Source organism: Eschrichtius robustus, chromosome 1 (assembly GCF_028021215.1).
Source record: "Eschrichtius robustus isolate mEscRob2 chromosome 1, mEscRob2.pri, whole genome shotgun sequence".
NCBI lineage: Eukaryota > Metazoa > Chordata > Mammalia > Artiodactyla > Eschrichtiidae > Eschrichtius > Eschrichtius robustus.
The window spans coordinates 156,982,418-156,994,917 of record NC_090824.1 but is presented as its reverse complement, the minus strand read 5'-3'; the positions used below and the strand labels follow the sequence as shown (position 1 = coordinate 156,994,917).

Sequence of the window (12,500 nt, the reverse complement as noted above, 5' to 3'; positions counted from 1 at the left end):
TAGCAAGGGGAGAGGGCAGGAATGACGGCTTCAGGGGCCTTGGGATGGATTTCTGACAATGCTCCCCCACTCTGTGCGGACACTGGGCCCTGTAGGGTTTGGGTCCAGTAGGGCATCACTGAGAAGGTGGGCAACGTCTGTATTGAGAGGAAGGGCTTGCCTCTGTTCCCACCAGGTGGGAACTTACCTGGTGTTTACTGCAAGAGGAAGAATGAGCTGGTGAGGGATGCAGAACAAAGGCACCTGAGAAAACAGCAAGGGGTCATAGAGAAGAAGGCTGAGGAGGAACCTGGCTAAGAGGCAATCTGGCCTAGCATCAAGAACATGAGCTTTGGAGGTAGGGACACCTGGGTTCACATCCCAGCTCCGTTACTCCCTTGGTTGTATAACATCCTTGACCAGGTGGCTTGTCTCCTGTGCCCTGCTTTCTCTATTTATGCTGGGGAGCAATACCTACGACAGAATGTGTGTCCTGTGCCAACACAGGGGAGACAGATAATCAGTCATAACTACTGTGATCATGGCAGCTGCCACCAACCACCAACCAAGGGATTAGACTTGTCCTGTAGACTCAAGAGGTAGAAGTAGGACCAGAGGGTGAAATCACTGGGAGGGAAATTTATTTAGGCTCCATTTAATAAAGGAGTCTATAGAACAATGGACCAAGTCAAACTCACCTGTCAGGAGTTCTTTACCTCAGAGTTCCAATATGGGTTGTAGTTTGCGGAATAATCTTATTTCCTTATTAAAAATCTGTTGTCCAATAAACACCCCATTTATGGGGTGGGACAGGATAAACATTTTTTTATTGTGGTAAAATATACACCACATAAAATTTACCATTTTAACCATTTTTAACTGTACAGTTCAGTAGTGTTAAGTATTTTCACATTGTTGTGAAACAGATCTCCAGAACTTTTTCTTCATGCAAATCCAAAACTCTGTACTGATTAAACACAAGTCCCCTTTTCCTCATATATCCAACCCCTGGTAACCACCATTCTACTTCTGTTTCTATGATTTTGGCTACTTTAGATACCTCATATAAGTAAAGTAATATAGTATTTGCTTCTTTGTGACTGACTTATTTCACTTAATGTAATGTCCTCAATTTTCATCCGTGTTGTAGCATGTGTCAGAATTTCCTTCCTTTTGAAGGCTGAATAATATACTATTGTATGTATATGCCATGTTTTGTTTGTCCATTCATCCATCAATGGACATTTGGGTTGCTTTTACCTCTTGACTCTTGTGAATAGTGCTGCTATGAACATGGGTCTGCGAATAGCTCTTTGAGACCCTGCTTTCAATTCTTTTGGATATACACTCAGAAATGGAATTGTTGGATAATACCATAGTTCTATTTTTAATTTTTTAAGGAGGCTCCATACTGTTTTCCATAGTGGCAGCACCATTTTACAATCTACTAACAGTGTACAAGAGTTCCAGTTTCTCCACATTCATCCAACACGTGTTATTCAATTTATCCACATCCTGGCCAACACTCATTATTTTGTTTTTTTGATAGTATAGCCCATTGAAACCATTTTAAAAGGTACAATTCACTTAGAAGAAATTCACTCTTACAGGAAAACACAGGGAATCTCCTTATGACCTTGGGTTTGGCAATGGTTTCTTAAGTATGACACCAAAAACACAGGTAACAACAACAACAACAAACAACAAAATAGATAAAAATGGACTTCATCAAAATTAAAACTCTTCGTGCGCCAAAAAGACAATATATCAAGAGAGTTAAAAAGCTACCCATAGAATAGGAGAAAATATTTGCAAATCATATTATCTAATAAGGGATTAATATCCAGAATATATAGAAACCTCCTATAACTCAACAACAACAACAAAAATCAAACAACCCAATTCAACAATGGCCAAAGGACTTGAATAGACATTTCTCCAAAGTAGATATACAAGTGGCCAATAAGCACATGAAAAGGTGCTCAACATCACTAATCACTAGGGAAATATAAGACAAAACAACAATGCATTACAACTTCACACCCACTAGAATGGCTATTATCAAAACAGTGGAAAATAACAAGTGTGAGGAAATTAGAATCCTTGTGCTTGTTGATCAGAATGTCAAGTGGGAATTGACTTTGAGCACCCTAGTGTCTTCATTTTACAAACGAAGAACTTGATGACCAGACAAGTTGGGTGATTTGTATGAGGTCACCCAGCTAGTAAGAGTCACAACCATGAATTTAACCACATTGTCTCACTTTAATGCAATGAACCAGATGCAGCAGAAATTCACATCCACCCAGTTCTGGATTTGGGGGTGCTATGAGCTCAGGGGGCTGGGAGCTGCTGCACTGAAGACATGGTGTTAGGAGACCACAGTGGATAGCAGCGTGTCAAGACTCCACCTGTACAGCACCGTTATCGCAAGCACAGGGCAGGTTCACCACCAAGCAGAACAAGCGGGAAGGTCAGGACACCTCAGAACAGCCTTATAAGATAGATACTATTTCCATCCCCATTTTACTCATAAGGAAACAGGCTCAGGAATGTGAAGAGATTTGCCCAAGATCACTCAGATGGGAGGAGGGGGATTAGAATCCACATGTAGAGGCTTCAAAGTCTCTGCTTTTCCCACTGCCGCCCGCCTTCCCGTATCCTTGACACATAGACTGACCACTGTCTGTTGACCACTGATGCCCCAAAGACACTAATTGATTAGATTAATGTTGACTTCATGGAGATCTTTAAGAACAGGCCACCAGCATCCTGTCCTGCCAACTGTCCCCATTTTTACCAGTGACTTACATGAAGGCATCAATTGTCTGCTTAGCAAATTCACAGGTGATGTGACTTTTGGGGAATTCCCAATATTGGGGGCCTCAGAGTTGAATCCAAATTTCTCTTGACAGGCTGAAACAACGAGCCAATCTAAGAGGAAGAAATTTCATATGAATGAATGCAAGATTCTGTACTTGGGTTCCAAACAGTTGTACAGGTAAAGAGGGATAAACAGTACCAACCATCAGCAGATGTGTGGTCGCTCAAAGGGATAATGTGATCTTAGCATTACACATCCACAGCAATGGATGGATGGGTAACATCTTTGAGAGTCAGGGAGGTCAGCGATGGCCTTGTTGGAGAACCACATTCAGTTTTGGGTTCCAGGCTGCAGAGGGGCCACAGTGGCAAAGAAATTCAAAAGTTGAAAGGATTTGGGAAGAGAAGTCTCCAAGGAGTATGAGAGCAATCTTTCTTATTCAGCAAATACTTACAGGCACCTCAAGGGTTCCAGGCCTGTGCTGGGGGAACACAAAAATCAATAAATCAAGGTTCCTGCCCTTGAAGGGCTCGCGGATTTGGGCTGTGAGTCTCCAGGTATGAACTAGGGTCGGGAAAGGATCTAGAGTAAGTCTGGTTTCCTCTGGACACTGGGAAGAACATTCCAACAAATAAAGATCATCTGAAATGAGCATAGTTGCCTCTTCGGAACGGATGAATTCTGCATTCTTGGAGATGTCCAGACAGCAAGGGATGCCCCTTACTGGGCTGTGGAGAGGGAAATACATATTATACAGTTAGGGTGTTACTTTGCTAGGGCTGCTGTAACAAAGTACCACAGGCTGAGTGGCCTAAAGAACAGTTCTGGAGGCTAGAAATCCTTCTGGGGCCTCTGAGGGAAGAATCTCTTCCAGGCCTCTCTCTTTGGCTTGTAGATGGCCATCTTCATCATTCTCCCTGTGTGCCTGTCTGTCTCCAGATTTAAGCACATCAGTTATATTGGATTAGAACTCACTCTAGTAGCCTCATTTTAACTTGGTTATCTCTGTAAAGACCCTTATCTCCAAAGGTTACATTCTGAAGTACTGGAAGTTGTGACTTCAACATACGAGTTCCGAGGGGATGCAATTCAGCCTATAACAGTTGGGCTAGATAGTACCCGCCCCCCACAGAGAGCCCTTGATTCAACACACCTGTGCTATGAGGATCTCTACCCACCATGTACTCTCAAGATTCCTGCCATCTGTGGCAGTTATCGGTCCTGGATATTGCAAGGAAGTGGGCAGCGTGGGGCAGAGACACTGAGCAGAAGGGCTGCCCTTTGACACTCACTGCCCCTGACCCAACCTGGCTTCCAGGAGCTTCTGGCTCTGCCGGCCCTCAGGGTGGCACAGTGCCCTGGCTGGCTGTTGGCAAGGGGCGTGAGCAATGGAGGCGAAGGACACCCAGGCAATTGAATTTGGCTGCAGGAAGTGGGAAGCTCTGGTCAGCAGCTGGTAGTGAATGGCTCTAATTCAGTTACCACAATGCGGAAGGCTGGGACCTACAGAGAGGGCTGCCCTCGGGCAAGAAAGCAGCTCGCTGGCTGGCCTGTGTAGCCAGCCGCCCAGCCCACAAGCCTAGGGCACAGGAGGCCTGTGAATTCATGCTTAATTAGGCATCAGGAGTGCTGAGTCTAGGCCCTCGGAAGGCACTGATCCAGCGGGCACCCCTCCCAGGGCTGGAGCACTGGCTCAGCAAAGTAGGCCTTGCTCCCTGTCAGAGGGGAGCAGAACCTGAGGCCGGAGGGCAGGTCCAGGGGGTGAGAGGAAGCAGGGTGCAGGACGGCAGGGATGAGACCAGCTCAGGCTGGAGGGGGCCCCTCCCAGACATGCCTATCAGAGTCCACAGAGCACGTCCCCAGGGCCGGTCACAGGAGTTGAGGCCCAGTCTCCTCCAGTGGACACGGAGTGTGGAAGTGCATTGCATGGTGGTGTTACCTAAAGAAAGGGAGGAAGGTCTGGGGTGTTAAAGCACAGATGGCATTGGTCATTTTTAATGGATTGTCTCCATTTTCTTTTAAATAGCAATGGACATAGTCAAAAGAAAAAGCCAAATAGTATGGAAGGATTTCAAGTGAAAAGTGAGCCCTCCTCCACAGAAGCAGCCTATTAAACTGGTTTTTCTATGTGTATCCTTCCAGAAATATCCACTTTCAACCTAAGGGAGCATGTTTTAAGTACTGCACTTTGCTAAATTCTGGAAATTATTCCATATCGACATGCAACACCTCATTCTCCTTCACAGCTGCTTAACACTCCACCGTGTCTGGACCATAATTTCTGTTAGCAGAAGGCATCAGTGGGCATGGCAGGCTTTTCCAGTCTTCTGCTGGTATGATCAGTATTACAGCAATTGTCCTGGACTGGCATCTACACACATATGTATATATGTAGTCTTGCTTTTTAGATGTGCCATTGCTAAAAAAGAGAGATGGATATATGCCATATGCATTGTTAGTTTTCATAGAGATTGCCAAATTGCCCACCACAGAGGTATGTACCAATTTACACTCCCACCTATGATTATTGAAAATACCTGTTTTCCCATAACCTCCCCAACATGATGTATTATCAACATCTATTATCTCTGCCAATCCAGTGAAAAATGGCATCTCGTTGTGTGAAATTGAATTCCTTTAATTATGAATGAGGTTAAATATAACTTTTTTTCTATTTGTAGTGGCCTCAGTTTAGATTCCAGAATCTAGCCAGAAGGTTTAAATCCCCAAGAAATGGTCTTGCTGGGTCCCTGCAGGGCCTCTAGCAACAGAAGTGATACCTGTGCGGGAGCTGCAGTCTCTAGACTCCCTGGGCCCACCCCCACCTGTAGCAGGAGGAACGCCTTAAGTAACCGGCATCATGGTTTTTCCTTCTTTCTTTTGGCAACATACTGTCTAGGATGCTGTTAGCCCACCTTTCACATGTGAGAACCCAGTGGCTTCCTAGAAGGGTTTAGGGTAAGGCCAGGCTCCTTCCACCTCTCCTGCCAGTGCCCCCAAAGGGAGACATTAACCCCTACTTGCTAATCTTCACTCACTGCTTCATTAAACAAAGATCTGTGAAGCACCCACTCTGTGGGTGAGCTATATGCTTGGATCTGGGGTTACATGGAAGCAAGAAGTCAACCCACTTGCTCATAGAAGTTTAAATTGTAGAGGAGAAGACAAGTAAACAAATCATTATAGCATAGCATGATCAGTGCTAGGATAGGAAAAGAACAACATACAGGACACAAAACCATCCAGGCAGGTCCTAGAAGGCTTCCTTCAGGGAAGCTGAGAAGGAGTTGCCAGCCAGGAGAAGTAGGAGGTGGTGGTGGTGTCCTGGAAGAAACCAGAAGTTCCTGGTGGCAGTGTGGCTGTGCATGCCAGGTGGTGGGAGGGATCTCAGGCCCAAATCTCAAGGGCTTCACAAATTGGGCTGAGGCTGCTGGACGTTATCCTCTGGACCCCAGGAGTCATGGGGGAGCTTTTGGTGGCATGGTAATACTTGAGACTAGCCTGGCTTACTTGAGTGAGAACACTGGCTTGGGTAAGCATGGAGGCCTGGGGACCAGGAATCAGCCTCAAGCATCCCCAGGGCTTAACCAGCTCTGCACACCAGCCCCAAATTCTGAAACAAACCCCCCAATCTCCAGTTCCACAAAGCTGGGAAGCTACATCCTGAGATGCCCCCCAAGACACCAGAGCTCTAACGTGCTCCCAAGGAAAGACAGCAATGGGCTTTGAGGCCCCTGGACTAGAGCCCAGGCTGGTGATGTAGATGACGAGAGACCAGGAGTCTGAGAGCCCTGTTTCTGGCTTTGCTGATGATCTGTGCAAAGCATCACCAAGTATCCCTCGATGACCACCTGCGAGGCATTCCTGTTCCTTAAGGACGATATGAGCTATATCCCACAAAGTGCTTTCAGCTTCTTAGAGAAAGCCCCTTTGGTCACTTTTTCCAACCATGGCAACCACCATGCTTGCCACATACCAAGCACAGGAATCCAAGGAGAAGGACAAGTGTGCTTTGGTGATGATTTTGGCAATCTTCATTTATTGCCGTCCATGCTCATAAAATATGGCACTTAATCGTCTTGGCAATTGGGATAACGAATTTGAAAAATAATTACTGCCTTTTTGGAGATTACTTTGCCTTCTAATTAAAGCCTCCAGACTGGGATATTAAAGGTGCATTGTCAATACAGCATCCTGGATGCACCCAGCTAACCTCGTTTAGGAAGGCAAAATTAATTAGTTTGTGTTTTAACACCCAGCTGTTATCTCAAGGAAAGAAATCGTCTACAAGTCGGCCATGCACACAGTCTCTAAATTGGCCAGGGCGACTGAGGAGCGATAAAGGAAATGGAGAGTGATTTGTTCTCGCATAACTGTCAGCTTCTAGAACAAGCTGCTCATTAAACGGCGCCCCCGTGTCCCTGTCAGACCTCACTCAGGAGCTCTTGTTTACCCACAGAGGCAGAATCGGAAATGAGAGGGTCCCTCCCTGCCACTGAGCTCTCAATTCATTCTGGAGCCTCTTTTGCTGTTAACACCTTTCCCAGTGAGCGGTTCTGGGCAGCATATCTGAGAGCCTGGACGTTTCTATTCCTGTCCTAGCCGGCCAGAGTCACTAAGCTGCATGCACTGCTAGCTTCCCCCTCTCTCCTTTTCTACTTCTTCCCATTTTTCAATTCCATTTAAGTTCAACGTTGCCAAGTGCCATGGAATCCAGGATAATCAATTCTAGTTTATGCTACAATAACAATCCCTGAAACTCTTGTGATTTAGCACAACAGAAGTTTATTTCTCATCCTCGCAAAGTGTGATACAGGTTGGTTGGAGCTGTCTTCCAACCAGTGACTCTAGGATGTAGGCTTCTTTCATCTTAGGCTGACATCATCTTTCCAGGAGGCACTGAGGTTCTCCAAGGCAGGAGTAAGCTCTCGGGGAACAGCTGGTCCAGCAGGGACCATTTCCTATTGCAGTCTATTGGCCAGAGCTGGTCATGTGACCCCAGCTCATTTACAAGGGATGCTGAGAGATATAGGCAAACCCATGCAGGATTGGTTGAGGGATGCTGTCTCTGCCATAGTGCCTTGGCTGCACCACACACAGAGCCAGGTGCCTCTGATGACCCCACAAAGGAGTGTAAGGCATGGCCTCCGCTCTTGGGAAGATCACAGTACAGTTTTGAGTGGGAGTCTAACCCATACAGTAATGAAGGATCAGCTCGGGTTGATAAGCACAATAGGATCCATGGAAACAAAACTCATAATAATAAGGGGGGAATGACTAACTCAGTTTGAGCTGAGAAGAGAGTAGAACAAAGGGAGTATTTCCAGGAAGATGTGATTCACGTGCTCAGTTTGAGGGGAAAAAAAAAAAAAAAAGAGAGTTCACCAAGAGGACATGTAGGGGAAAGGCACATCTACGGGGAGGGCACTGCATGCGTCTGGGTAAACTCAGACCCACCTATGAGCTACTTGGACGTTTCCCCACTGATTCAATTCTTCCCTGCCTCTCTCTGGGCAGAGCATCGATGGCTTGAAAAGAAATTTATTTCTGAAAGCTTTACCCTGCTAAGCCCTTGCAATCAGAAAATAAACAAACCGCAAATCCCTAATCTGTCATGTGGCCGTTGTTAGGGCTTGAATTTCTCAGTGAGTGAACAGTCTTTGAGATGCTCTCATGAGGGGACACAGCCCGTGGCTCGTGTGTCCCTGGATAGTGTCAACAGCAGCTGCAGCCAGCTCATCCCCAGCCCCGACAATGCCCCCACCCCCCAGAATCACCATGGAGTGAAAAAAGCCCAAGAACCAGGAGTGGGGAGGCTGCATTTTATCCAAGCTCTATCTGACCAGCTGCGTGAGAGGTTTGCCTCTTCTCAGGCAAGTCACCCTGGATTCTCACTTTTTCCTCTGTAAATTGAAAGAAGAGGACAAGTTCAATCCAGGAGAACAGTGGATTACCCATACATATGGTCTGTTAACTCACCCAATAGGGACTCACCGGATTTAAAAAAAATTTTTAAAGTAGTTGCCAACATTTAAAAGTTTGGAGAATTTGTGTTAAAATCCAGATTTCTGATACCTTTGAAAAAATCAGAAAATTTGACATGACCATACAAGACAACAATAAAACCAGCTACCCCTTTAGATGCCACAGTCCCCACCACTTCCTATTGCCTTGGCAACACAGAGGCCAGTGTCAGTTTTCCTTACACACATGTCCCAACTCCCAGCTCGCTCAGCTATATCCCCTGCCAGACCGCTGAGCTAGATGAGTTATCCAGGCCCAATTGTCTTTAAAACTCGATGACTATCCCTTATGCTTACTTTTTCCCCCTCTTTTCTCTAAGTAAGTCTCGTTCTTAGGTTCTTTTGGCAGAACCACCTACCAGTTAGAGCAGGGCTTCTTAGCCTTGACTGCACATTTGAATTACTGGGGGAGGTTTTAAAAATCCCAGCGTCCAGGCTGCACCTGGATGTAGGACCCAGGATGGGTCCTCTTAAAGCTCCAGGCGATTCCAGGGGGCAGCCTAGGTTGAGAACCATTGAGTTAAAGCTGAAAGTGCAATGGACTAGCTCAAGAGGGGGTGAGCTCCCCGTTATTAGATGTAGTTAAGCCGAGGTGGATAAGCACTTGGCAAGGGTCAGCTGCTGCTCTTCTGGATTCTTCTCCTCCATGCACTCTCCCTGCCTTCACCCCCCAGGGTCCTCCCAAGCTCAGCTCAGCCCCACTGAGTGTATAGAGTATTGAGGTAGTCTAAGGAAGGGCTCCCTATCTAATAAGCCCCAGTCTCAGCATCAAGCATCCCCCTGAGCCAGCACCATGCCTCCTACATATCAGCTGGGATGAAACTTCTCAACCATGCAGGACAGAAATGTTGAAGTTCCATGGTATGTCCTCCAACTCTTTTCCTATTATTTTTTTATTGTGTCTGCAGTTACTAGAGCCATTCTTCTGTCCTCTGCCTCTACCCCTCTGTCTGCTTCCAGGTTGGAAAATTCAGCTGCAGGGAAGTTTCTTGGCTCAGACAAGATGAAAAAGGAGAGGGTACAAAGAAAGGGGCCTTCAACTGACAGGCTTATGAAACAATAGCAGTTGTGAAAGGGGGCCACCTGCAGTGCCCAGAAGAATCATGTTCACTCTGATTCTGGCTGTTGGGGACCACAGACTCCATCATCAATGTTAGGGGGGAAATTCAGATCACCCTGGCCTGACAGAAAGGATGGGGTGGGAGGGAGCCTTGAAATAAATTTTATTATATCCAATAGTATATGATTTACTGAAATTATATGGGTTATTAGGGATCTATAACCCTGTCTGATACAAAGGCTAATGCTTCCCTCAAAAGCTAAAGGATTTAAGCTTGAGTCTCTGAAATGTTTGGGGGTTCCTATTTTGGAGCTGCAGAAGGATCCTCTTGCAAAAGGAAGGGTATACTTGGGCTTCTAGAGAAGCTGCCCCCAAACTTTGAGCTAGAAGCACTGTTAATAATGTAAAACAGTTGTAACTTTCAGCAATATGTAAGTGTTCTGTCCAGCATCGTTTTACCTTCTGGCATGAATTTAACTGATATGTGTGACTTTATAGTCTCGGGCATCACTGTGCTGAGGTGCCGTGGGGAACTTCGTTGGCCTGTGCTTCCGGTGGGGAGCGGGTGTTTTTCACAGTGGCAAATGGGAGCTCGTGGGATGGGGGCCCACAGAGTGTGTTTGAGTACAGAAAACCACGGACACTGTCTAGTGTAGACACAGTAGTAAGGAGTTTGTGATAGGGAAGTACGGCTTTCCACCAAGGCATACGCATTACATTTAAAAGGGTTCAGCGTTGGGTAAGTGGAAGGTTTTACTAGAAATAAAGAGGTTGGACCACGCATCCCAGTGGGTTCTAAATCCAAGCAGGAGGAAAACCATGATGGAAAACAAAAATGATGGCAAAGAGAGTGTCTATTTTCCCACTTCTGGAGACACTTCTGGATTGTGGTGGAATTTGGAGGCTGTCTTGGCGGTCCCTTGGTCTGTGCCCCATCATTGCATAAATGTGAAAAAGTGGGTCCAGCAGGGAGAAGCAACTTGCTCAAAGGCACACAGGTAGTTGTAGACAGAGCTGTCACTGAAACCCCCTCTCAACCTCTGTTGCTTAGCCTGTGAAATGAAGATGGTTTCTTCCACACTTCTTTCTCGATTAAGGTAAACCAAGGCCCTCTGTGTACAAAGGTAGCTCAGCACCTCACTCAACACAGGAAGCCCTTAGCCTAAAGCTCTGCTCTCCCTGCACTGCCCTGCCCCCGCCCCGTGTTTCCTCTCATACTCCCGACAGATTCCTTTGCAGAACCCAGCCTCACAGGGCAGGCCGCTGTTTGCTGCTCCCTCTGCCCTCCAGGGAAGCCACATACGCTCAGAGATGGGCAGCCTGCATCAGAGGCGGAAGGGGGCGGGGGGCGGGGCCTGTGGGCAGGGATGGGAAAGAAATCTGAAGATGCTTAGGAGGCAAGGAGGTCAACCCCTGCCAAAGTCAGGTGAGGCAATAGGCGGTGGGCACCATGCAAGAGGCGGCCCTTTATCAGGGTCGGCAAACTATGGCGCAGCCACACCCGTGTGTGCTGTCCGTGGCGCTCTCGTGCTACAACGGCAGAGGCCAGGAGTATGGCTGCAAAGCCAACAATTGTTGCCACCTGGCCCTTTACAGAAAAAGTTTGCCAGCCCCTGCTTTAGATTTCAACCGGCCTGAGTTCAAGTCAAGGTCCTGCCCTTTCTACCTAGGTGAACTTGGGCAAGCCCCTTTCATCTCTCAGCCTCATGTCTGCAGCTCGCAGGAGGCAGGCTGTGGCCCAGGACAGAATCTTCCCCTTCCTGGAAAGGATGATTGGCAAACTCAAGTTTCTTTTTTGTTTCTTTGTTTCACTTTTTTTTTTTTTTTTCCCAGATACTGGCTGACTAACAAAGTTCACATCAAAAGACCCACCACGGGCCTCTTGATGTACACCCTGGCCACGCGTTTCTGCAACCAGATCTACCTCTATGGCTTCTGGCCCTTTCCGCTAGATCAGAACCAGAACCCCGTCAAGTACCACTATTACGACAGCCTCAAGTACGGCTACACTTCCCAGGCCGGCCCCCATACCATGCCCTTGGAGTTCAAGGCCCTGAAGAGCCTGCACGAGCAGGGGGCTTTGAAACTGACTGTCGGCCAGTGCGATGGGGCCACGTAAGGTGAGCGCCCCGTGGGACTCAGTGGCTCACATTTCCTGCCGGCTACACCACAGGCAGATGGGAGTCGGGGTGGCACAAACTCTAGAACAAGCAGGCTAGTGGTTTTCTTTGTTCAAGTGTAAAACAGTGACCAGAATATATATATCTATACCTGCATATATATATTGACCTGAGTATTTATAACTGTGTGGTGTTCATCTAGCATTAGGCAGATAAGCCACAGGAAGAAGGTGTGGAGAACCCACCCGGATCAGACTGAGACTCAGTGCATCTTTGGGGGCAGAAGGACTTGACAGGAAGAGAAGTCAGTCCCATGACTTTGGATGACACACTGCCTCCCAAGTTGGAGGGACCTTTGGGCTCATGGATGATTGGAGAACCACCTGTTGGCAGCTGCCCCGAGCCTCTGAGAAATGTGGATTCTGGGTGAGCCAAGACCAGAGGGGACAACTTGACCCAAGTCTAAAATGGTGCTGTTCCCAGGAAGAGGGAGG

At 47.1% G+C, this 12,500-nt stretch overlaps 1 protein-coding gene across 2 annotated transcripts in view; it reads left to right on the top strand.

Moving 5' to 3' along the window:
- Nucleotides 1-12,005, top strand: part of ST8SIA2 (ST8 alpha-N-acetyl-neuraminide alpha-2,8-sialyltransferase 2) — a 58,355-nt gene extending 46,350 nt beyond the window's left edge. For both annotated transcript variants that reach the window (XM_068537548.1, XM_068537545.1), the window contains one exon: nt 11,720-12,005. In XM_068537548.1, coding sequence (XP_068393649.1) covers nt 11,720-12,005 — 286 coding nt within the window. The remainder of the gene's footprint in view (nt 1-11,719) is intronic.
- The last annotated feature ends 495 nt before the right edge of the window (nt 12,006-12,500 follow it).